Source organism: Triturus cristatus, chromosome 5_1 (genome assembly GCF_964204655.1).
Source record: "Triturus cristatus chromosome 5_1, aTriCri1.1, whole genome shotgun sequence".
Classification (NCBI taxonomy): Eukaryota; Metazoa; Chordata; class Amphibia; order Caudata; family Salamandridae; genus Triturus; species Triturus cristatus.
Genome location: NC_140587.1, coordinates 445,913,601 through 445,938,326, shown reverse-complemented (window position 1 = coordinate 445,938,326; position 24,726 = coordinate 445,913,601). Strand labels below are relative to the sequence as shown.

The following is a 24,726-nucleotide window of genomic DNA, read 5'->3' as shown; positions in this document are numbered from 1 at the left end:
ACAGGTTTTCTCTTGGACATTTTCTGATCACTTCAAGTGATGAGGAATTTCTGAAGACAATTTTAAATGATGATGGTGATGAAGAAAACATATTAGCCCTAGCAGGAAACAACCCAATAAATGTAAAGGGCTTGAGGAGCCTTTGTCCAATTAAAAAAGAAAAAAACAAAAAAAAACAAAAAAAACTAGCCCCAACCTTTTACTTTAGGCTTATCTAGGCCAGTGAATGTCAGGCTTTGTATTATAATACTAGCAATATAAGTGTTCTAATTGTATCTGGAGCCGTTATGTTGTTACCAGAAGTTGATAAAACCTTCTGTTTTTGAGTAATTCACTATTATAATGACCCCCCCCCCTTTTGAGATGAGTGATTAAAAGACCTAACCTTTTTCAATAAAATAGCTCTTGCTGAACATACAGTATACTCTGACATATGGCACCCTCTACCCCTCGGGTGAATGCTCATCTCACTATCCTCTGAGTCAAGCGCAGAAAAAGAGTAACTGTGTTATCCAATTGATGTACCTGGCTTCCAAGGCTCTGAGACATTAGTAGTAGATGATAGAACCCACAAAAGACACTGACTAATAGCCACCACTTACCAAGCACGAGGAGAAAAGATGCCCTGAATATAAAGAAATTAGTTACTTACCTATAACTCCAGTTTAACAGTGTTGGTAGCTTTCATATATTCACATGTTTGAATCATTCCTCATGTTCAGGGTTGGAATCCCCTGTAACTTTACATAACATTAAACAGTGTTAAAAAGGCACAGAACTCCACAACAGTGCTTGTTTGATAGCATATTCACTGATCTTCAGCCAATGAGGTGAACTGCTGCACTCTCCTATCCCCTGTAGAGCACCATAGCTCCTATGTCATAGCACAAGTGTGAAGAGTACATACCATAGCACTGAACCTACTACGATGGAGGATCACATATGTATGTATGTATGATAAGGAAAATGCTACTTACCAGTATGCATCTGTTCTTGGCATGTAGAGCTGCAGATTCACACACTGTGCATAGATCGCCATCTGGTGTTGGACCCGGATGTTTGCACTTTGTTGTTGTCTTGGAATAAGTATTTGGAAGTCACGAGATAGGTGACTCCTCCTCTGGACAATAGTGCGCATGGGCATCAACTCCATCTTCAGATTGTTTTTTCGCCAAGAAGGAAAACAATGGAGTTATGTGAGAAAAAGAAATAGAGGTCCATGTATGTTGTATCTAATGAAGATAATACTGGAACAGATAAAGGAAGCCGGGGAGGTGGTTGGGCGTGTGTGAATCTGGAGCTCTACATGCCAAGAACAGATGCATACTGGTAAGTAGCATTTTCCTTTTGAGGTATATGAGCTGCAGATCACACACTGTGCATGGATTGCATAGCAGTACTCCTCCTTAGCGGTGACCACCAGTATCTGTTGCAGTAGTCTGAAATAGTGTTTTGAATACAGCCTGGCCCACACTAGCTTGTTGCTTTGCCTGCACATCTACACAATAGTGTTTTGTGAATGTGTGCGGTGTAGACCATGAAGCTGCTTTGCACAGATCATCTAAGGGAATGTTCCCTAAAAATGCCATGGAAGCCCCTATTTTGCGGATAGAGTGGGCTTTAGGAGGAACAGACAGTGTACGTTCTGCCTTGTGATAGCAAATTTGTATGCATTTTACAATCCACCTTGCAATCCCAGACTTTGATATGGGATTGCCTTAATGTGGTGGTGAGAAGGATACAGTTTTGTTTTGCGAAAAGGTTTTGTTCTGACACTATAGTAAAGGAGTGCTCTTTTCACATCTAGTGTATGAAGAGCTCTTTCTGCTACTGTTTGTGGTTGCGAGAAGAACACTGGAAAATCAACAGATTGGTTGAGATGGAAGGGAGAAATAACTTTAGGAAGAAATTTGGGATTTGTCCTGAGAACCACTTTGTTATGATGGAGTTGCAACAATGGTTCTTGAATAGTTAGTGCCTGTAGCTCACTGACTCTCCTGAGAGATGTAATGGCCACCAGGAAAGCGACTTCCCATGTAAGAAATTGTAGCTCGCATTTATGTAGAGGTTGGAATGGAGGACCCATTAATCTAGTGAGGACGATGTTTAGATTCCACACTGGAGAGGGTGGTACCCTGAGAGGAATTATTCTTTTGAGGTCTACCATAAATGCTTTAATGGCAGGTACCCTGAACAATGACAAATGTTGTCTATTTTGTAGGTAAGGTGATATGGCAGCGAGATGTAATCTAATTGATGTGTATAGTCGATTACATGTTTGAAGATGCAGCAGGTAACATATGATGTGTTGAATGGACGCATCTAGAGGATTGATGTTGTTGTTATTACAGTATATAACAAATATTTTCCACTTGGCTGCATAGCAGGCCCTAGTGGTGGGGCGCCTAGCCTCTCTGATAACGTTCATACCATCAGGTGGAAAATTGAGGTAACCAAATTCTAAGACCTTAGGAGCCAGATCGCTAGGTTGAGCTGTGCTGGACCTGGATGTCAGATCTCTCCATGGTTCTGTGTTAAGAGCTGTGGGGAGTGTGTAGTTTTTGGTGCGGGACTACTGATAGTTCCAACAATGTTGTGTACCATGGTTGTCTGGCCCATGTTGGAGCAACTAGGATCAGTGTTAGTGACTGTTGTTGCAGCTTGCGCACCACTAATGGAATGAGTGGGAGAGGCGGAAAAGCGTACCAATTCATCCATATCGCATTGCCTTTGGAAAATGGGTGTGGATATCTGGCGGCGAAGCTTGGGCATTTTTTGTTGTAATGTGTGGCGAAGAGGTCTATCTCTGGGTGCCCCCACATTTGGAAAAACAGTTGAAGAACTTGTGGATGAAGTTCCCACTCGTGAATCTGTTGTGTTTGACGACTTAACAGATCTGCCATATGATTCTGAATTCCTGGAAGATGTTGGGCTAAAAGGAATATCTTTTGAGGAATAGCCCACCTCCATATGCTCTGTGCTAGTTGAGAGAGCTGCAGAGAGTGCGCCCCCCCCTTGTTTTTGTAAATAATACATGGCTGTCATATTGTCCGTCCGGACTAAGACAGCTTTGCCTGATATGTGTTTCTGGAATGGTTTAAATGCCAGAAAGATTGCTAGTACTCCAAATGATTAATGTGGAGTAGCCTTTGCTGAGGTGTCCATTTGCCCTGTATGGTGTGGTGTAGTAGATGAGCTCCCCAGCCGGTGAGCGATGCGTCTGCTGTTAGCACAATCTGTGGAACCGGCTCTAGGAACGGTCGTCCTTTGGAAAGGTTTCGGGTGTTCCACCACTGCAGAGAGAGATGTGCGCGGGCATCCACCAACACCAGGTCTGTTAGCTGACCTTGAGCTTGGTTCTAGTGACGTGCTAGGCATTCCTGTAAGGGGCGAATCTGGAGTCTTGCATGAGGTACTATGAATATACAAGAGGCCATCATCCCTATTAGCTGCATAAACACTCGAGCTGGAAGTGAGTGTTGCGGCTGGAATTTTGTTATAAGGGCTTGCATGCTTGCTATCCTGGCCACATTGGGATATGCAAGGCCTTTTGAGGTGTTTATTGTGACACCTAGATATTGTTGGATGTCGGACGGTTGGAGGTGAGACTTTGTGAGGTTTATTGTAAACCCTAAGTCGTGCAGTAGTTGGATTGTGGTGGGAGTGCGATTTACACAATGGGTATGTGACTTGGCTTTTATGAGCCAGTCGTCCAAATATCGGAAGACGTGAATTTGTTGTCTTCTTAAGTGGGCTGCTACCACTGCCAAACATTTTGTGAAGACTGGGTGCTGTGGTGACTCCAAATGGGAGAACCTTGAACTGGTAATGCTGACCGTCCACTACAAATCGAAGATATTTCCTGTGATATTTCCTGTGAGCAGGGTGAATGGGTATGTGCAAGTAGGCGTCCTCGAGATCTAAGGTGGCAAGGAAATCGCCTTGTTTGAGTGGAAGAAGGACCTGTTGAAGAGTGATCATATGAAAATGGTCTGAATGTATGTAGAGGTTTAATGGTCTGAGGTCTAAGATGGGTCTCAGGGTCCCGTCCTCCTTTGGAATGATAAAATTCAGGGAGTAAACCCCTGTGTTTTGATAATGCAGGGGAACTGGTTCTATTGCATGTTTGTGTAGGAGGGAAAGCACCTCTTGTTTTAGAAGCGGTAAATGCTCTGTTGACATTGGACGCTGTTTGGGTGGTATGTCTGGGTGAGTTGAAGTGAGTTCTAGGCAATAACCGGATTGGATGATTTGTCTGACCCACCTGTCTGTGGTTATGGTGTTCCAGACAGGTAGGAACTGTAGCAATCTTCCCCTGACCGGAGTATAATGGTCCAGGGAGAGTGGAGGAAAATCATTGTTTGTGGGTGGAGGCGGTGCAAGTGTTGGTAGTTTTGCCTCTACCTTTGTTGTTATTGCCCCTGTAGCCTGCTCTGTAATAACCTATGGTAGATGAGGTGTGGGTGGGACTTTTGTAGGAAGTGGATGGGTTACCAATGGTAAAACCTCTGGAGGCGCCCCTATAAGAGGAGCGACAAAAGGAACTTCTGGGAGCTTGCGATTGCAAAGCTTCCATTGATTTGGCAGTATCCGTATCTTTTTTCATCTTCTCCAAAGATGAATCTACAATAGGCCCAAATAAATGTTCCTGGTCAAACGGTTGATTTAGTATGGCAGCTCGAACCTGTGAGTCGGTAAATATGTAGCCACGCATGTCTGCGCAAAAGAACACTGGTATTAATAGCTCGGGAGGCTGTGTCTGCAGCATCCAGAGCACATCGAATGGTGGTATTTGTTATGAGCTTGCCTTCCTGGATGAGATCATTGGCCCTTGTTTTATATTGATCTGGAAGGTGTTGTAGTAGGGTCTCTAGCTCGTCATAGTGTGCCCTATCATACCTAGCCAGCAAAACCTGTGAGTTGGTAATCCTCCATATGTTGGCTGCTCGGGACGCTGTTCTTTTACCAGATGCGTCCAACAGTTTTGACTCCTTATCAGGAGGTGGAGCATCGCCTGAGGTTTGGGAGTTAGCCCTTTTCCTGGCGTTGGAGACTACCAAGGAGTCTAAGGGAAGCTGTCCTTTAATGTAAACAGGGTCAGCTGGGGCAGATTTTTATTTTTTTTCCACCCTGGGGTTAATGACTCTAGCCCTTACAGGATCTTTAAAGACCTCAGGAGCATGTTTGATTACCCCTTTTAACATTGGGAGAATGGAAGTGGACCTTTGGGATGGTGCAAAAGTGTCCATGAGGAAATCTTCTTCTACAGGGTCCTGTGCAAATTCACACCGTGGTATTCTGCAGCTCTGCGTATGAGCTGAGTGAATCCTATAGTGTCCTCTGGAGGGGATGGTCTAGTTGGGTAGATATCATCTTGTGGTATATCAGGAACATCTGGCATGCCAACATCGTCCCATGGGTCATTTGGGGTATTAGGATGATTAGGTTCCCCTAAAGGTTCATCATACCCTTCCTCCCCAGAAGTGTCCTCATCATCCTGAGGTGGAGGAGATTGTGAGGGTACTGGAGATGGGATAGGAGAGATGTGGTGTGGAGGAGGAGGAGGTGGAGAAGGAATTCTTAAAGGAGAAGTGGCAATGTCTCTCTTCTTTAAAGGGCGTGGAGCTGGTACAGGTTTGTCTATCTTCCTGTTCCTGGAAGGACTAAGTATAAGTTGACCTGTCTTTGGTACTATTTCTAGGGTTTTCTGGGTTGGATTAGGCCGAAAAAGCTCCTCCTCTGGAGTGTGTTGTTTTGGTGCCGATTTTTTCGGGTCCGATTGTTTGTGTGGCACAAGTGTTGGAGTCGTTTTATGCTCCTTAGGTTTGGATTCGGAAGTTTTACTGGGTTCCGTTGTGGTCTTCGGAACCGGTTGTTTGATCGGCTCCAATGGTTTTTTCAGATCCGAAGACTGAGCGCCAGTGGTCTTTGGAATCGGTTGTTTTCTTAGTTAGGATGATTTTTTCAGAGCTGAAAAGTCTGTACCAGTGGGTTTCGGTGCCAAATGCACTGATGTGGAACCAGGCGTCGGTGCGGACAAAGACAGTGGTTTCTCTTTGGGTTTGTCTTTTGTCTTTGGTGCTGGGGATGGGGTTTCGGCACCGACGATAGGCTGGCTCGATCCAGAGTGGCCTGAAGGCTTATGTATTGACTTCTTTGTCGAGCCCGAAGGCGGGGCTTGGGAAGTTTTGTCTAAGCCCGAAGGTGAAAGTGTTACCGAAGCCTTTTTGGGAATGGGTGGGGGGGGGTGGGGGCGGTGGATGTCAGTACTTATGACCCGCTGCCCTGGAGTGATGTCTTCGATGTCGGAGTCGTCGGCTTCGGAGGCGCTAATGTTGCCCTCTTCGATCTGATCCTGCTCCGGTACATTGATGCCTTCTTGGAAGATATCGTCCGGTATCGATGTTGATGATCGAACCATGCTTCTTCGAGCCCGACGATCCCGTATTGTTTTCTTGGAGCGGAAAGAGGCACAAACTGGACAGTCTTTGGCCTCATGCTTGGACGAAATGCAGAGGTTACACACCTCGTGAAGATCGGTGTGTGGAAACTTCGATCCACATTGAGGACACTTTTTGAAAGGAGTCCTTTTCATGAGCCAAAGCGCAGCTGGGCCAGAAGGCCTGCGTCGACGACCGGAATCAAAGAATTCAAGTTTATAGAGATGCGCGTCGAATGGGAAACGCGATCGAAACAATACCGAAGAATGGGTGAAGGATTGCGCGTCGAAAAGTAGAATGTTAACGACACCGAACTGGAACGCGACGAACACATCCGAGCCAGATGGCAGAAAAAAACAATCTGAAGATGGAGTCGATGCCCATGCGCACTATTGTCCAGAGGAGAAGTCACCTATATTGTGACTTCCAAAGACTTATTCCAAGACAACAGCAAAGTGCAAACATCCGGGCCTAACACCAGATGGCAATCTATGCACAGTGTGTGATCTGCAGTACATATGCCTCGAACATACTAAAACTGGATAACTGCAGTCACAGGTAAGAAACGAACGTCTTCAGTTTGCGTAGAACTGCTGGTATCACTGCTGAGTCAGCAACTGCATTCACCTCGAGGCAGCAATGCCTGGTGATGGTATATCTGCTTTCCACGTTGCTGCTTGATAAATGCTCTGAAAAGACACTCCAGCATACAGTACAGCAGTTGTTGCCATGCTTCTGGTGGAGGGTGCCCTCATTCTGCTCTAGAGTGGATGTTGTGAGAGAAGGGGATGTAGGCAGACAGCCAACAAGTAACACCTTGTTTGGACAACATTATTAACACAACAAAAGTCCCATCAGGTATCATTAAAGATCGAACAAGAGTTTGTTCAATTTAAGAGGGTGTGCTGAATACTATCTAATAGAAAAAATTCCTCATCAACAATTTTAATTTTTAAGGAGACCATGTTTGATGTAGATATTTTTTATAAAAATAATGAAAGATTACAATCATAGATTACATAGGTTTACATTAAACAATAGTGCTCTGTGAATGAGCTGATCATGGTGCAAGTGACAAAGATAACAATTTTTATCAACATATACTTAGAAATGCTCAGCAGAATTATTGATAATTATACCTTGTAGGCCATTTTTAGGTCTTGCCTGGCTTTAGAAGCGCGCATGCGCTGCACTCACCATGCGAGGGCTTCTTGGAATCAATACGGATTCTGAAGCTTTCAGCGGTGGACTTGAAGCCCCGCCCATCTTTTTAATTCGCTTGCGTCATCCTCTATGCTACCCACCAGGACTGGATCGTGTACTCGCGGAGTTACACGCTCTCCTTTAAAGGCTGGCAGCACTCTTTCTTTGTCATTTTGAGCGCGGGCCACCTCGGCCGCGCTCGTTTGTGTACTTAATTATTTTCTCGGGCACGGCTGAGGCACAGCGTTAGGAGTGGTGATTAGCTAGTGCTGTGGTTACTAGGGACAGAATTCAGTCAAGGAGTGGCGGATTGTAGCTGCTACAGTTTCACACCTCTGAACACACAAGGTAGTTATAAGAAGCGGTTGCAGCCAGTGCATTCTAAAAAAGTGCGCCGTGTCTGCCTCTCTCCTCTCTTTTGCTTTCGTTCTCCGCCCGCAGACGGTGCAGCGGCCCTCCAGAGACAGGAAGAATTCTCTGCGGTTCGAACTCTCGTAATGTTTAGGTACTTTGCGGGGCTCATTTCTAGCCAACAGAATAACAGTGCGCAGTTTAAATCGCCTGCTCCTCCTCTCACCCTGCTCCGGGTGCCTCACTCCAGCTGTGTCAGAGATCATGGCGCTGTCCGAGAGGGGGCTCTGCCCTGCTGAGGCGTATGCTTAAGGCCCAAGGGGATTTTTTTTTTCTTTTCATAGTGCATGTGGTCAGTCTTAGCCAGTGGCCACTTGTATAGCTGTGCGTGATTAGCATCCAGACCTGGGAGCGCGTGACTCCGACACCCTGGTCCCTTCCAAGCTTCAGCAGACCAGATGCTGCACAAGCGCGTGAGAGTCGTCACGTTGCAGCCTCAGCCAGCGGCTCTCCCAGCATGGGGGAGTGTAAAGACAGTAAAGTCCGCTGGCAGGGAGGGTGTGAGCACGGTCTGCATTGGTTCCTTCCTTCCTGGTGCTGTGGGCTCTCACCAGGCCGCTGTTGCACTTTGCACGCAAATGAGCTTTGGCAGCGGCACGGTGGTGTCAATGTATGCGCTGCAGTCATTGATGGTTTGAGTGAGTTCTAACAAGGTCTGGTCGGGTTCCTTATAGGGGACTCCGAGGTATGCTCTGAAATTCAGGAAGGAGCCTTTAATGCTCCTTTTCTGTGCGTTTGTTGTGTGTGAGAGTGCCAGAGAGAGATGGATGGTTATTGTTTTTGTGAATCGGGCAACAGCAGCTACTTTTGTGTGGCAAATATCGTCACTTTATAAATACAGCATCTCTTGTACTTGACTCTCCACCGTGCCATGGGGGCTGTGTTCTTTCTTTTTTTTCTTTATTCGAGAACGTGTCATTGTCCTGTGCAAGCCACCTTTTTCCAAAATGCGATCTCTTCTCTCAGTAAGGAGACGCATGAAATCCGGGGTCTGCATACAATTTAAACTCGGCTTTTTCTTATAATAATGTTTTTGGGGTGATGGCACAGTGGGAGTACGCGTAAGAGACGGGAACCTTAGATGGGCGCAGCTACTTGTCAAGTTAATCGTGTGTATCTACCGGCCTCTTAACGGGACCGTTTGCTGAAGGATGTCATAATATGTCTCAAAACACATGAAGACGTCATCAAAGGAACTAGAATGCCTGTTGCTTGTGATTGTGAGCCATGCACAAGTGGGTAAATGGAACTGTTAATTCTGCTGACTGAAACCAGGGTGGCCAAGGTGAGCCGTTCCTAAAACTGTGCACTCACTACAATATTATAGCAAGTGTTCCAGAGAGGCAATTTAGGAGCAATTATTGCACTAGGCACAACACCCTGCAGCCTCAATCGGTGTGAATGCATACAGGAAGCACAATTGCGAACTAAAAATCAGCAGTCAGAAAAAGGATGCCCTGAGTAGATCTTGAATATAATATGCTGCTGACTGGATGACCCACTGAAACCAGCCCTGGATTTAAATACCGATCACATTACACCAGAGCCCTGGAGAAAGACATGGGCTAGTGATGCATTCTCATTGAAAGTCCCCCCATTTGATGGCACAGGTCCAGTATAAAACGTCTTCTACATTGTGATGAATGCAGCTGGGCGTGTGGGTGAGGGTATAGGGCTCCAAGAATAGAAATGTCAACCCATTTAATGCAGAAAAAGAATTAACAAGCATTTGCAATGCAACAGGTCTCGCATTTGCGCGAGTTTGAGCTATTTACATTGTAAATGACAATGCATTTTATTTATGTTTTGGTTTTTGAAACATAAATAAAACGCATTGTCATTTACAATGCCAATAGCTCCAACTCGCGCAAATGCGAGACCTATTGCATTGTAAATGCTTTTTGTCTATTGTCTTGTTTCTGATCACGTTAACTGGCTTTCTTGGTTTGTTGTCTTTGTCACTTACAGTGTATGATCACCTTATCCACAGAGCACGATTGTTTCAGGTAGACCTTATGTGTATACTTTATGATTGCTAATTTTCATTGTTTCTATCAAAATATTTGCAACAAATATTGCCTCCTTAAGAAAATTGTATTTGAGCAATTTTTTTATTAGATTGTATTCATATTTATTAAACTCTTGTTCCATCTTTAATGATACCTAGTAGGACTTTGAGTGTTTATAACACTACATACCCAGTCCTTCTTAGGTTTACATGTAGCTCCTGCTTCTAATACAGAACATTGTTTGGACAACAGGAAGCCTCTTCCTAGATGCCCGAATGAGAAAGATAATTGATCTGAAGAATGCAAGTCTGGTTTTGTTCATGTAGAACCTGATGTACCTAAAGAAATCTATAGAGTGCAATGATCTCTCCACAGAAGAGAATCAATAGGAAAGACAGATCGTAGGACAGGTTAATTCAAGTCAAAATCTGGAGGTTCTTTTGTCATGAATCTTGTGTTGGCCCTTATAATCACCTTGTCTTTGGTAAACCAAAGATATGGCTCCTTTGCAGTGAATGCCTACAATTCTCCAACTCTCCTTGCTGAGGTGAAGGCAAGCATGAATGTGGTTTTCCATGGAAGCAATTTCAGGTGCAGCGTATGGATGGAATTGAACAAAGGCAGCACATGAGAACTGGAAGAGACTTTATTGGAGGAAAAGCCCTAAAGAGTCCTTTCAGGAATTGCTTTCTAATTATCTGTGAGAATCAGGATGAGGAAGTGTCATTTGCCCTTTGGAATCTGGAAGCTGCAGCCAACTGAACACTGCACAATGAATTCATCAGACCACTACTGGCAGGTTCTAGCAAGTTCAATACCTTTGCTTTCCGGGATGATCCATCTGTAGCGAACCCGTTGTTTGGTTAATATTTTAATGACCTCCTCATATTCTCGTCGTCTTTGCAAAGTCGCAGAGGAGAGGTCCTGGGCAGGGCGATCTTACTGTCACAGAAGGTGATCTTTTTCATTTTTGAGTGTATGCGAAAGACCTCTTGTGGACCATACCAAAAACTTTCAGTGAGCTTACAGATACACCCATTTCTTGCCATCTTTTGGCTTCCTTGCCACTCATTTCCTTGCTTTTAATTCAATACCACGATTTCTTCTTCTAGGGATTTGATGCTCCCACTGGAGCTTAGCCTCTTTGCCACCGTTCTGATTGGCTGACATTCTTCCCTCCATTGGCTCACACTGACTGAACTACTTGATTTTACTTTCATTAAGCACTCCATGAAATGGAATGTGCTTTCATGACTCCTTTTGGGTGCCTACTTAACCCCCCTCAAATATCCATCCCCCTTCTGATTGTCTTTAAAATGCCCTTCCCCACCACCTTCCACACCTGTTTCTGCATTAGTCCCGTCCCCCTGGCTATTAGTCCTGTCCCCCTGGCGGTCCTTGAAATAAAAGTTTTATATTTACTTCATTTGGAGAGCCTCACAGCTGCCATTTGCTGCCAGGCCAAATTCCAAAAAGTACTTGAGCACTTAAGTTGCTTCCTCGCCCGCCAGACCCACTCCCCACTGTCTCCTCCCCATTCCACCCAATCCTCCGTTGCTTCCTAACTTCATTTACAGTCATGTAAATAAAATAAATTATTGAAATTATTTTGGAGTGTCCAGCAAATGCTTTATGCTGCCAGCCCACTCTGCGGCCCAGGAAGTAATTTTGCCCAAATAAAATGCACTTTTTATTTACCAATCTACATGATGTCTGCCATTTTATTTCAGTAAATAAATATTTAAAAAAATAAGAGAAAGAAAATTGCACCCGCTTCATTCCGTGGGCACGCTCATGGCTGGTGATGAATGCACTACAGAATAATGTGGCTGCATCATTGCCCCTTTTTAATCTCTTTTTTTTTGCCTATGCTGCACAGTATCCCCATGCTGCACATCAGCAAGGCAATATTCAGTGGTTTAGCCAATGCTTGTTCTTACAGAAAAGTTGTTATACTGGGTCAATCAAATGCATTTTAACGGTGAGTGAAGTGCTTTCATCTAGCATATAAGAGAAGACACAAAAATGTTGGCGATCATTAACATATACTTAAAATCATTTTGGAAAATGTATTTGTTTAACATTTCTGATGAGAACACACTTTTGTGCAGCCTTATTACAGTTTAAAAATAGAATAGAAAATATTGTGACGGAGAAACATCATTGCTTGCAAAAGATGAACCATGGGAGTAAGAACCGAGTAGAAAATAACCAAACGACATTATGAGAAACTACGGGCATAAAAAAAAAAAATTTAAGAAAAAGTCATTACTATTTTTAGGTCTCGCCTGACCCAGCGCATGCAAAACTTATTGAGAGGGCTCTAAAAAGTGCTACCAGGCCAGCCTAGACCTACAGTGCATGTGCGCGGGCGCGCGCGCTTTACCTCGATTATTTTAATTTTCGCTTTGATGTTTGATCGTGATCGCGATCACTTTCGTGGCCGCGGCCGCTTTGCATAGCCAATAGGTCTCGTTTTTTTTTTTATTAGAACCGTACACTGCTTAGCAGCGGCGCCGATTCCTACATCGGTGGCCACACACGCACACTGGCCGAAGGTACGCTTGTTGTCTGGGGTCTGGCAAGGTTCGACCTCCGTGTCTGTGTCTTTCTACACGTTGTTTATTTCTTTTATGTTCTTCGAGTCATGCGTGTGCAACAGATGGGGTTCGGCTGTAGGGCTTCTGATCAGCATCTGAATTTGAGTAATGGAGATTACGTGGACGTTGCAGCTTACTGTGACCATCACCCTTTAAATATTATTGCCTTCACGTCGGAGATCAACACACATTTATTTTTCAAAAACGTTTCCATTTATTATATCTTTCCGTTCCGTTTGGCAGTTCACTCCTGTGTCCTCCCCTGCATTAGAGTGCAAAGTCTGATATTAAAAACCTGGTATCGCGTAAGTGCATGGCGAGTTCTAACCCAAATAGCCTCATGAAAGCACTTAATGTTGATAAATGCACATTGCTGTAGGTCCTTATGTCCTTATGTCCTTTCCACGCGTGTCTCGAGATGCTATGGCATCATCATTTCTCTGAAGCTTTTTTATTCAGCTAATCGTTGAAAGCACAGATGCGTTTTTGTTTTTTTTACTTCACAGGTTTAGCAGGATCTCAAATTGTGTGGGATGAATAATCCTGACTGAATGTTGGTAGTCCCTCAATGTTTTCTGACGAAAGTGACTAGTGTAGGAACACGTGTGCGATCTAATTTGAAGTGTGTCTGATAAGACTTTTGGCCAAACTATAACCCAAGAGCTTTTTTTCTTTAATGGGTCGAGGTGATCTCTTTTCTGCTTTGATTTTAAATACGTTTTGGCCCTTCTACAAAAGTATCACAAAAGCTTACGAAAATATGGCAAACCGTCATGAGTAATGCAATGAGTTTCACTGACGGAATTAAAATGTGCCAAACATGACCCGAGTGTCACAATAAAAACAAACGTTTGCAATACAATAGGTCTCGCATTTACACGAGTTTGAGCTATTGACACTGCAAATAACAAGCCTTTTATTTTTTTCGTTTTAAAAACATAAATAAAAGGCATAGTCATTTACAATGCCAATAGGTTAAACTTGCGTAACTGCGAGACCTATTGCATTGCAAATGCTTGTTTAAAGTTGCAAAGGAAAAACTGGTAATTAGGATAAGGCTCAGGGTTACGGCTTGGATAAGGGTTAGGGCCATGCTTAGATGAAAAGTTTGGGTTGGAGGAAAGGCTGTGCTTAGGTTTATATTTAAGGTCAGAGTTACAAATCTGGTGATAAGTTTAGGGTTATGTTTCAGGTTAGGGTTAGAGTTAGAGTTAGAGTTAGAGTTACAGTTAGGGTTATGATGGTTAATTAATTTTTCATGATAGTTTATTTGTGGCGGGCACCGCAATGCAAAACCATTGGTTATAGTTGACTTCATCATTGATGTATTGCTTGACATTTGATGTAATAATTATTGTGGATTAAGGATGCTTCATGAATCATAAAATGTTTCGCTTGTGCTTGAATGGTTTCCTATTGTGTAAGAATAGAATAAGTTAATTGACTTATTTCAATTTGTGGTACTAAATGACAATGCCTGCAGCAAAATTACCGAGTCCAACACAAAGGCTAATGAAACAGCTATAAGGTGAAGGTTTATAAATCTCACCCTCAACTGGCATAGGCTCCTCTTCATCGTCGTCAGGCGGGGGAGGACCTGGAGGAGTTCTTGGTCCTCGGGGTTGTGGTCTTGGTGGACTTCCACTGTACGGCTCCTCTTTCACTGCTTCAACTAGATGTTTCATTTAGAAAGCACGGACACTGTTAATAGTTTCACAAAATACATTTTATTTCTCAGAGTTAAAAGAAATTTACAGTATACGTCCCAAAACCATTAAACATACAGATGGATCCAATCAAATGGCTTCCGCTTTGCAACCAATACGCTCAATTATATTTCTGGAGAAAACAGAATTTATGCCTCAAATGAAATAAGGCAAAACATCTAAAAAATAAGCATTAGAATGAGTAGCATAAAGCCTACAAAAAGATTGTTAATTTCACCGTTTTTAAGCTATACAAATGTATAAAGTTACTGCTGTGTATACAATCCACTCCCTCTGACCTAACTTGAGACAATGACCTTGAGAGGACTTGCAAAGAATGATTACAAATTAAAGAAAAATGTAAAACCCTTCCAATAAAATTATATAAATTGGAAAAACAAGCGTAGAAGGGCTTTTATATGGTGCAGTTACCTATAACAAAGTGAGAATGTGCGTGCACCACAGGCCGGCCTAAGAACTGCACAAATCTGACTTCAACTCAAATTGCCCTTTATTTGATAGAACAGGATTCCTTCCTTGGAATCCTATTCATGTCCCCGAGACATGGAGGATCTCATGTCTAAGAGAGCCCTCAACTAATTTCCATCGCATTCCCTAGGTAACATAATACCCTGAAAATGCTAGGGTGATACTACAGGCTGGAAGCCCTTTATTTGATAGAACAGGATTCCTTGCTTGGAATCCTATTCATGTCCCCGAGACATGGAGGATCTCATGTCTAAGAGAGCCCTCAACTAATTTCCATCGCATTCCCTAGGTAACATAATACCCTGAAAATGCTAGGGTGATACTACAGGCTGGAAGCCTTTGGAGATCAGTTTGTGAACCTACATGTGGTGAGACCAAATAAATAATTTTTACAACATAGATACAGAATAAAGTGATAAAAATGTTTTAAGCATAGGGACTTAGTTACAAAGAAGGGTGATTTTAGATTACACACTTGGGGAACAGAACTTACACAGAGAACACCTTGCTTTAATAAACACTAATGAAAACCAAGGGCGCTAGAAAAATAATTTTGCTCAACCAGAACTCTGACAAATAAAATGAGGGAAAACCTAGTGATTTAAAGTTTGCAAGCAAAGAGGAGTGTTCAATCAAGCACACTCATGGTCATCTCCTTCTGGATTGCATCAAAATTATGAATTCACTCTTCTGGCTCAGGAAAATATAGGCAATCATAGTCTTCACTTTCAGGAAATTAGGTATGCACATTTACTAACCTAATCAGTCCAGATGTGTTGTGAATGTTTCCCAGCACGCATGAATAATGCAAATTGTTAGAATGCAAACAACTGTTGCCTGCGCCACTGGTGTTTTCATGAGATTCTTTTTTACCATGAAACGTGTCCTCGTGTCAAATTGAGGTAAGGACATATTTGAAAATATGGAGCTGAATGACAGGCTTGCATTTTGCATAATTATGAATAATTTTGCATAATAGCCCCAACATTTCACATATGTATGTATATGTTATTTCTATTGCACAAACCTAACCAAAAGTCAGTGGAGCACTGTACATGGTCAAAGTCAGCAAGTAGAAATTTAAGTTGTGGATGTTTAATGCATTGTGATGTAGTGTTCTTGAAAGAGGTGAGTCTTCAACCATTTCCTAAATTGGAGCAGCGTTGAGGTGAGCCTGAAGGATACGGTGGTGTCCTGGCTGCGGGTGTGCCGAGAGCCACCAGAAATGGTGAGCTTGTCTGCAAGACAAGCGGGGTGCTGGTTGTGATGGCTTGGTAAATGATGCAGCTGGATTTTACGATGGTGTGAGCTGGCAAGCACTTCTATCAAGATGGAGGTTATGTAATCATACTTCTTCAGGCCCTGGACAAGACATGCTGTGGCAAGCCTGATGTCCCTAAGGGGTGCTAGTTTGAAGTTCAGGAGAAGGCTGTGGAGTAAGGCATTACCACCACCCAGATGCAAGAGTACAAGGGCTTGAACAGCACTTCTGAAGTTACTCTCTGGAAGAAGGAGTTTGATTTTCTTTAGAAGAGAGAGCTGGAACTAGACCGTCTTTGTTTTTTGGCAATGTGTTCCTTGAGGGAGAGTTTGGTGTCCAGGGTGAATCCAAGTGATTTGGCATTTAGTGAGAGTTGGGGTTGGAAGCTGTCAAGGTACATATAATTGAGCCAGGTTGTACTGTAAGTTGTTTGCTGTCCTTGGCAAATAATAGGAATTCTGCCTTGGTTATGACGAGCTTCAGGTAGGCACTGGACATCCAGGTCTGGATGATGTGCAAGCAATGTTTGAGGCACTGAATGTCTGCAACAGAGGATGCTTCTAAGGAGAGTTGTGTGTCATAAGCATATTGATTCATCCTAATGCTGTTATCTGCGAGTAGAGCACTAAGCGGTTCCATGTAAAGGTTGAAGATGAAAGGAGACAGTATGGAATCCTGGGGGACTCCACATGTAAAATATCTTTTGTGACTCTGAGGTGCCCATGTGAACAGACTAGTGTCGGTTGGAAAGGTAGTAGGTGAACATGAGAAGGACATTGCTGGTGAATTAAATTCGAGACTTGAGTGTGTGTCTGAGGGTGGTATGATTGACTGTGTTGCAAGCAGCTGAGAGGTCTAGGAGTATCAGGAGGCAGGGATCACCTTCATCTGTGGCCAAGAGGGCTTTGTGTGTAAGGTGGTGGTATTCATATTGCAATGTGATCTGAAGCCATACTGATAGTCGTGTAGAAGATGGTTAGAACTTTTGTGATCTCGGAGTTGAACAAATACTACTTTTTCCAATGATCTTGTTAATGAATGATAGGCGAGTGATGAACTGGTAGTTGGAGAAGTCATCAAGGTCTAGTGTAGGTGTTTTAGGAGTGGAAGGATGTGGCCAGTCTTGAGAGCTTCTGGGAGTATGCCTTAAATGAGGAAGGCACTGACCATGATAATAAGGGGTAAGTTTGATGAAGAAGGATGACGGTAAGGCATCATATTCATACGAAGTGGCAACGAGGGAGTTGAGTAGGTCAGCCAGATCTGGGAGAGATAGGGCTTTGAAGGTTGACCACAGCAAATTTTCTACGGGAAGGGGAGGGTGTGAGAAATGAAGTAGGGTTGGTATTGTTGATCTTCTGTATTTTCCCACTGAAGAAAGGGGTGATGGCATTGCACTTTTCTGTGGAGTGAGCAAAAGGTAGGTCAGGAACAGGGTTGATGTTAACAGTGTTTTATTTCTGGTGGTGGCTTTATTGATGTTGATGGTATAGTCCTTTGCTTTGGCTAATGTGATGAGTGGTCTGTTTGTTTCGTGGAGGGTTTTCAGTATCAAAAGGACCTCTGGACTTCTGTTTTTCTTGAATTTTCGTTTCATCTGTGGTTGGATCATTTATTGCCAGAAAGGACATTAAAATACCAGGTTGCTTAAGGCTTTGGCTAACACTTATGTTGTAATTGGGGCGTGGGCGTTCACATAGTTCAACAAAAAAATGTTGAAGTGGTTTAAAAGCATGTTGGCATAAGACATGGAGTTGATGCGGTGATAGAGGAGTTCAAGCATTAGGCAGTCTATGGAGAAATCTTAGAAGGATCCGAAGGTCGAGTCTTCATCTTTTGTGGTGACCTTTGCTTGTTGGTAGTACGTTCAGCGGGGAGCTAGAGATAGCAAAGTGGTCAGTCCAGTACAACGGTATGGGTGGTGTGCACTGGATTGTTGAGTTTATCAATGAGGATAAAAAGGGGGTCTTTTTTTTTTAGCCTGCATTTTCTGAAAGGTTGAAGTCACCTAAGAGGCTGGTATGGTTGTGCTGGCGGTGGTGAGGAGATCTGAGAATTGGTCAATGCATGTCAGCAGCACCATGGATTTGAGTGTGATGTGCTTGCCTAGTGTGCAGGACCAGGAGGATTTATGGATGATAGCGAGGCTTCCTCCCTTCTTATGTACATGGTCCACACGATGGATGATTTAGCCTGTGGGAAGGATGATGCCTAGGAAGTGTGAAGATGTGGGGGTGAACCATGGTTTTGTGATGAAGAGTGTGGCAAGCTTACGATAAGTGATGAGGTCTATGATGCCTGGTGCATGGAGTACTGCAGAGAGAGCAGTAATGAGGATGAGTTGGAATGTGCATTCTGTAGTGTAGGGGATGTAGTAGTTAATGGGATGAGCATCCAGCTGGGTCTGTGTGATGTGTGAATGCTATGCAAGTGTTTGAGTTGTCTACTTCTGGGTGTGATTGCGAGGGTTGGCATTATGTGGTGCTGGGTGAGGCACATGATTATAATCTGACCTTGTAGGTTTCACTGGAACAGGGGTCTTGGCAAAGGCCTTTCCAGGTCCAAACAGGCAATGCCCTTGTCTGTGTCCACTCTTTGCTGGGGACTTCAGGGAGTAATTATGTGAAAGCAAACTAAACACATTCCACACAGCCCTAATTACAACAAGCTCTCAGAGTATTTAATCAGCTGGTTCAATTTCACATCAGTATGCCTGTCCCATAAAATGTAATGGGAGTTGAAAGGCTTGATAATGAAAGAATCCTGAACACGAGTCTTGGAGAGTGACACAGAACAAATATTACATTCTCACTGATTGGTTAGGAATATGTGAGCCTGGAGTGACTGCATTAACTAGGGATAAGGAAATCTTCTCTAAGAAGGAGAATAGGGATAAATCACTCATCTTCTATGCTAAAAGATAATTTTTGGGGAAAAATTGTGTAAACAAATTACAAAAGTTCACATTATATCTGACATTTCAATACAACTAATTTAGAGAATTTGAGAAATACCAGGCAAAGAGCCTGAAAGATTGCCTTTGGAAAATTAAGTCTGATGCCCGTCTTGCCAGCTCTTAGGATGATGTTCTATATCCAAAGAGTATGAGTGTTACACTGTACATTACTGAAGCTCAATGACCCTCACATAAAGCTATTGTGATACTCTGCCTTGAAGACATGAATCTCATGTCTCCATACATTTAAACATTTTTGACATTCCAACATGCATGTCTTACTGGAAGGACATTTATTCAGCATGCCTTAGGTAGCCTTTCCAGAAGGAGAGGACTATTAGAGGGATGACACCACATTTTATCTTGCCTAAGGCATATGAATGACAAACCACTTGCACACATTCATATGTGGGTATGGTGTAATATGGAGAGTTCCATTGCCATAGTGTGCCCAGACAGGAAAGTCAGAAGAGTTGGTAAAGATCTGGGAAGTGTCTGATCCAGGTGGGGCTTGATATTACCTAATGCTTTTATCTTCAACCTGAAGAGATACCTCATTATCCTAATGAAGTACCTACAAAGAGAACATGCAGGCTCAAGTCTTTTTCTATAGTTTCCACATTTTCTTGTTGTAATGGGAGCTGTTTATGAGGTTTTATTTTGTTTCCATGAAAATGGCTCATATTATTTAACAGGCACTCATAGCATTGTGATTAACAAGTTACTTACCTTCGGTGATGCCTTTTCTGGTAGATAATATATCTAACTGCAATTTCCTCACTTTAGAATATTCCCCAGGCATCAGATCTGATCAGGAAAATCTTGTGGCCTTGATCACCTCTATGACAGAGGCGACGCCGTGGTGCCCATATGGGAACCACCCCAGCACACGGACATCAGTTTCTTTCGTGACTGCTTCCTGCCCAAAACGCGTAGCCACATAAAATAAAATAAAATATCAGTATCATTATCAGTGCAGTATCTAATGGGGTCTTTAGGGTGAAGAGCCGAAGTCGCAGAGCGGAGAGGGTCAGTGAGGAATCTGCGGTTAGATATATTCTCTACCAAAAAAGGTGTTATTGAAATTTAAGTAACTTGTTCTTCTGATGGAGACTTCTAGACGCATATTACTCGCCTTAGAATAAATACCTAAGCAATACCTCCCTGGATCTGTGAACTGGCTCAAACGCGAAGAGCCTGGAGGACCAAAAGAGCAAAATGCCCATCAGACTGTCCAAGCAGTAATGCTTCGTGAATGTGTGGAGGGACGCCCACCTAGTGGCTTGGCATATGTCCAGGACAGGTACCCTGTGTGCCAACAAAGTAGTAATGACCTTGGCCCTGGTGAAATAGGCCCACAAGCCTTCAGGAGGCTGCTACTTAGCCCAATGAAGAGCTAATCGTCCAACCGCAGGTTCTTAGTCCAATCAATGTGAAGTGAAAGAGCTCTCTATGGGTCCAGGCAATGGAAGGATGAGGGGGAGCTAAAAAAGAAGACAGAGTGACGCTCTGGCCAACATGAAATGGGGTGACAATTTGACAGAAAAGAGGCATGTGTCTAAAGAACCAGTTTGTCAAGGAAAAAGCTGGTGTATGCATGGTGAACAGAGAGAGCTTGAAGCTCTGACTCTTCTGTTAGATATAATGATCACCAAAAAGGCCATTTTGATAGTCAAGAGTCGCAGAGAACCGCTATGCAGAGGCACTGGAGTCAAGCTATCCTGGCTGATGACGGCTGATAGCCAGAAACCGGTCCTAGGATGCTTGATTCCGGTCCAGGGAAGACATGGCTTGGCAGTTCGGGCTGGACTGTTCCCATGAGGCACAGGGTCAAGACTGATTTGCATATGGCCATGTCTAAACTGGGGTGGTGTAGTGGGCAAAAGAACGATGGATTTAACCCAGATCTCTTGACTGGGGGAGAATGTCTGCATTGTCAGCATTCCGTCCATCAATTGTTTGCTGTAACGCTTTTCGCCCTAAGTGGGATGGGTATTCCCAGACGTGGGACCCGTGCTCACTACGCCACTGGAGTCAAGCTATCCTGGCTGATGACGGCTGATAGCCAGAAACCGGTCCTAGGATGCTTGATTCCGGTCCAGGGAAGACATGGCTTGGCAGTTCGGGCTGGACTGTTCCCATGAGGCACAGGGTCAAGACTGATTTGCATATGGCCATGTCTAAACTGGGGTGGTGTAGTGGGCAAAAGAACGATGGATTTAACCCAGATCTCTTGACTGGGGGAGAATGTCTGCATTGTCAGCATTCCGTCCATCAATTGTTTGTTGTAACGCTTTTCGCCCTAAGTGGGATGGGTATTCCCAGACGTGGGACCCGTGCTCACTACGCCACTGGAGTCAAGCTATCCTGGCTGATGACGGCTGATAGCCAGAAACCGGTCCTAGGATGCTTGATTCCGGTCCAGGGAAGACATGGCTTGGCAGTTCGGGCTGGACTGTTCCCATGAGGCACAGGGTCAAGACTGATTTGCATATGGCCATGTCTTAACTGGGATGGTGTAGTGGGCAAAAGAACGATGGATTTAACCCAGATCTCTTGACTGGGGGAGAATGTCTGCATTGTCAGCATTCCGTCCATCAATTGTTTGTTGTAACGCTTTTCGCCTCAAGTGGGATGGGTATTCCCAGACGTGGGACCCGTGCTCACTACGCCACTGGAGTCAAGCTATCCTGGCTGATGACGGCTGATAGCCAGAAACCGGTCCTAGGATGCTTGATTCCGGTCCAGGGAAGACATGGCTTGGCAGTTCGGGCTGGACTGTTCCCATGAGGCACAGGGTCAAGACTGATTTGCATATGGCCATGTCTAAACTGGGGTGGTGAAGTGGGCAAAAGAACGATGGATTTAACCCAGATCTCTTGACTGGGGGAGAATGTCTGCATTGTCAGCATTCCGTCCATCAATTGTTTGTTGTAACGCTTTTCGCCCTAAGTGGGATGGGTATTCCCAGACGTGGGACCCGTGCTCACTACGCCACTGGAGTCAAGCTATCCTGGCTGATGACGGCTGATAGCCAGAAACCGGTCCTAGGATGCTTGATTCCGGTCCAGGGAAGACATGGCTTGGCAGTTCGGGCTGGACTGTTCCCATGAGGCACAGGGTCAAGACTGATTTGCATATGGCCATGTCTAAACTGGGGTGGTGTAGTGGGCAAAAGAACGATGGATTTAACCCAGATCTCTTGACTGGGGGAGAATGTCTGCATTGTCAGCATTCCGTCCATCAATTGTTTGTTGTAACGAGGCTAGAAGGGGGAGCACATGAGAAGTGTGAGGCCCAGATTGGAGCACCACAAAAGGGGTAGGAGGAAACAAGTGTTGCAAAGTTTTCAGAAAACGAGTCCAAACAGGCGACCTGAAAAGGGAGGGTTGATCCGGCAGAAGCAGGAAAGCCTAAATGACCAGTAAGTAACCCTTAACTGTGCCCAGGGCAAGGCCCTTGTGGAACTAGAGATTAAAAAAACATCAACACTTTTGACAATGGTACAGAAAGGGGTCTACCTGGCATGAGGAATACCTAACCACAAATTTATCCCAAAAACAGGCATATACCGTCTTAGTGGAGGGGCGCATGGCTGCCAAGATGATATCACAGACCTCTGGAAGAAGATGGAAAATTCTCAACTGTTACCACTCAATCTGCATGCATTAAGGAGGAGAGTGCATAGGTTCGGGTGCCTGCCCTGTTGCTGCGACAGGAGATACCCCCCTAAAGGGGCAGCCTGATGCTCATGCTCAGGAGGTCAGGATACCAATCCGAAATCACAAGAATGACTTGGGCCCGGTCTGTCCTGATCTTCTTGGGAACACGGGGCAGGAGTGGCATTGGCAGGAAGGTGTACAGGAGTCCTGAAGTCCACTTGAGACTAAAAAGGTCTGGAAGCGAGGACCGTTTTGGAAACTTCAACGCGCAAAAGTGCTGACAGTGCGCGTACTCAGCAGAGGCGAACAGATCACCAAGGATCCCCCCTGATGGCCAGAAGACCTTGTGCGAACTCTGGATGTAGTTTCTACTTGTGATCAGCAAAGGTATCGACAACTGTGTTTGTCTGCCCTAGAGTTTAGTGAGCCTGCCAGGTGCTGCACGACCAGAAGGATGTCCTGGTGTGCCAGCCGACTCCAGAGGCACAGGGTCCACAACCCCAACCCACCCTGGTCAATGCAATAAGACATGACGGTGGTGTTGTCCTTGAAAAACTGAACAAACTTTCCTTTGATGGATGGCAAGAAGGCTTTCAATTGCAAACTAATCAACCTCAGCTCCACAAGGTTGATGTGGAGCTGGGACTCTACCGGAGAACAGAAACCTCTGATCTCCTTCTCTCCCAGGTGACTGCTCCAACCCAGAAGTGATGCATCGGTCACTACTGTCTGCTCCGGGTGGAAAAGGAAGAGGGGTCTTCCGCTAGGCCAACTGTGATTTGTCAGCCACCACTGCAGATCTCATGTTGTCCCCTCTGATATCTGGACCAGGTCGGAGAGATTTACTGATGTTGCGCCCACTGGGACTTCTGCTCCTACTCCAGAGCCCGCATGTACCATTCGGTATGCTTTACCAGCATGATGCAGGAGGTCATGAGACCCAGCATCCTCGGAGACAATCTCATTGAAATCCAAGACAGAGGCTGAAATGTCAGAATCTTAGCCTGAATATCCTGGCATGGAATCGCAGTGTGTCCAGAATGGCTCAGATGAAAAGGAGCATTTAAAAGGGAGTCAGGTGTGCCTTCAGCAAGCTGATAGTGAACCCCAGCGAATGCAGGAGCTCAGTTGTGGTCTAGAGGTAGGCGAGGACGGACTGCCTAGGGCAAGCTCGCCTTCAACAGACAGTTGTCGAGGTAGAGGCACTCTAGAACCTTCCGGCGGTGTAGGTGGGCTGCTACGGTAATCAACGTTTATGACGAAACCTTTTTCACGCATGGAATCACAACGCGGTCGTTACAACGACTGCGTTGTGATTCCGCATACCATTACTCCGCAAGTCGAAACAGCGACTTGCGGAGGGGGAGGGGGGAGGTGTTGGATTTAAAATCCAACACCTTCCCTAGTGTCCGCACAGACTGGAGTTGGAATAGTAAATTATACTATTCCAACATCCAGCGCCCCCCCCTCCGCAAGTCGTTGTCCCGACTTGCGGAGGGGGGGCGGATGGTATGCGGAATCACAACGCGGTCGTTGTAACGACCGCGTTGTGATTCCATGCGTGAAAAAAGACTGCGGGACAAAGACATATATTCGGGCTGCTACTACTGCCATCATCTTGGTGAACACCTAAGGGGTGCTGGTAAGGCTGAAAAGGAGGACAAGGAATTGGAAATGCTCGTGGCCCACCATGACCCACAGGTAACGCCATGAGCCAGCAGGATGGGGATGTGGAAATACGCGTCCTGCAGGTCCTGCGCTACTATCCAGCCTCCATGATTGAGAGCAGACTGAGCTTGAACCCATGTGTGCATCTTGAATTTCTGTTTTCTCAGAAAGTAGTTGAGAGGGTGCATATCTAATATAGAATGGAGGCCTTTATCCTTTTTGAACACCATAAAGTACCAACCACACTACTTCTGGTGCAGGCACCCATTCAAAGGCTCCTATGGCCAGAAAAGCCTGTACATCTTGACAGAGTAAGGAGAG

The 24,726-nt window shown here is 44.6% G+C and overlaps 1 protein-coding gene across 2 annotated transcripts in view; it reads right to left on the bottom strand.

Moving 5' to 3' along the window:
* VIRMA (vir like m6A methyltransferase associated) overlaps positions 1 to 24,726 on the bottom strand; it is a 753,509-nt gene that overhangs the window by 545,776 nt on the left and 183,007 nt on the right. For both annotated transcript variants that reach the window (XM_085605246.1, XM_085605248.1), the window contains exon 7: positions 14,213 to 14,335. In XM_085605246.1, coding sequence (XP_085461372.1) covers positions 14,213 to 14,335 — 123 coding nt within the window. The remainder of the gene's footprint in view (positions 1 to 14,212; positions 14,336 to 24,726) is intronic.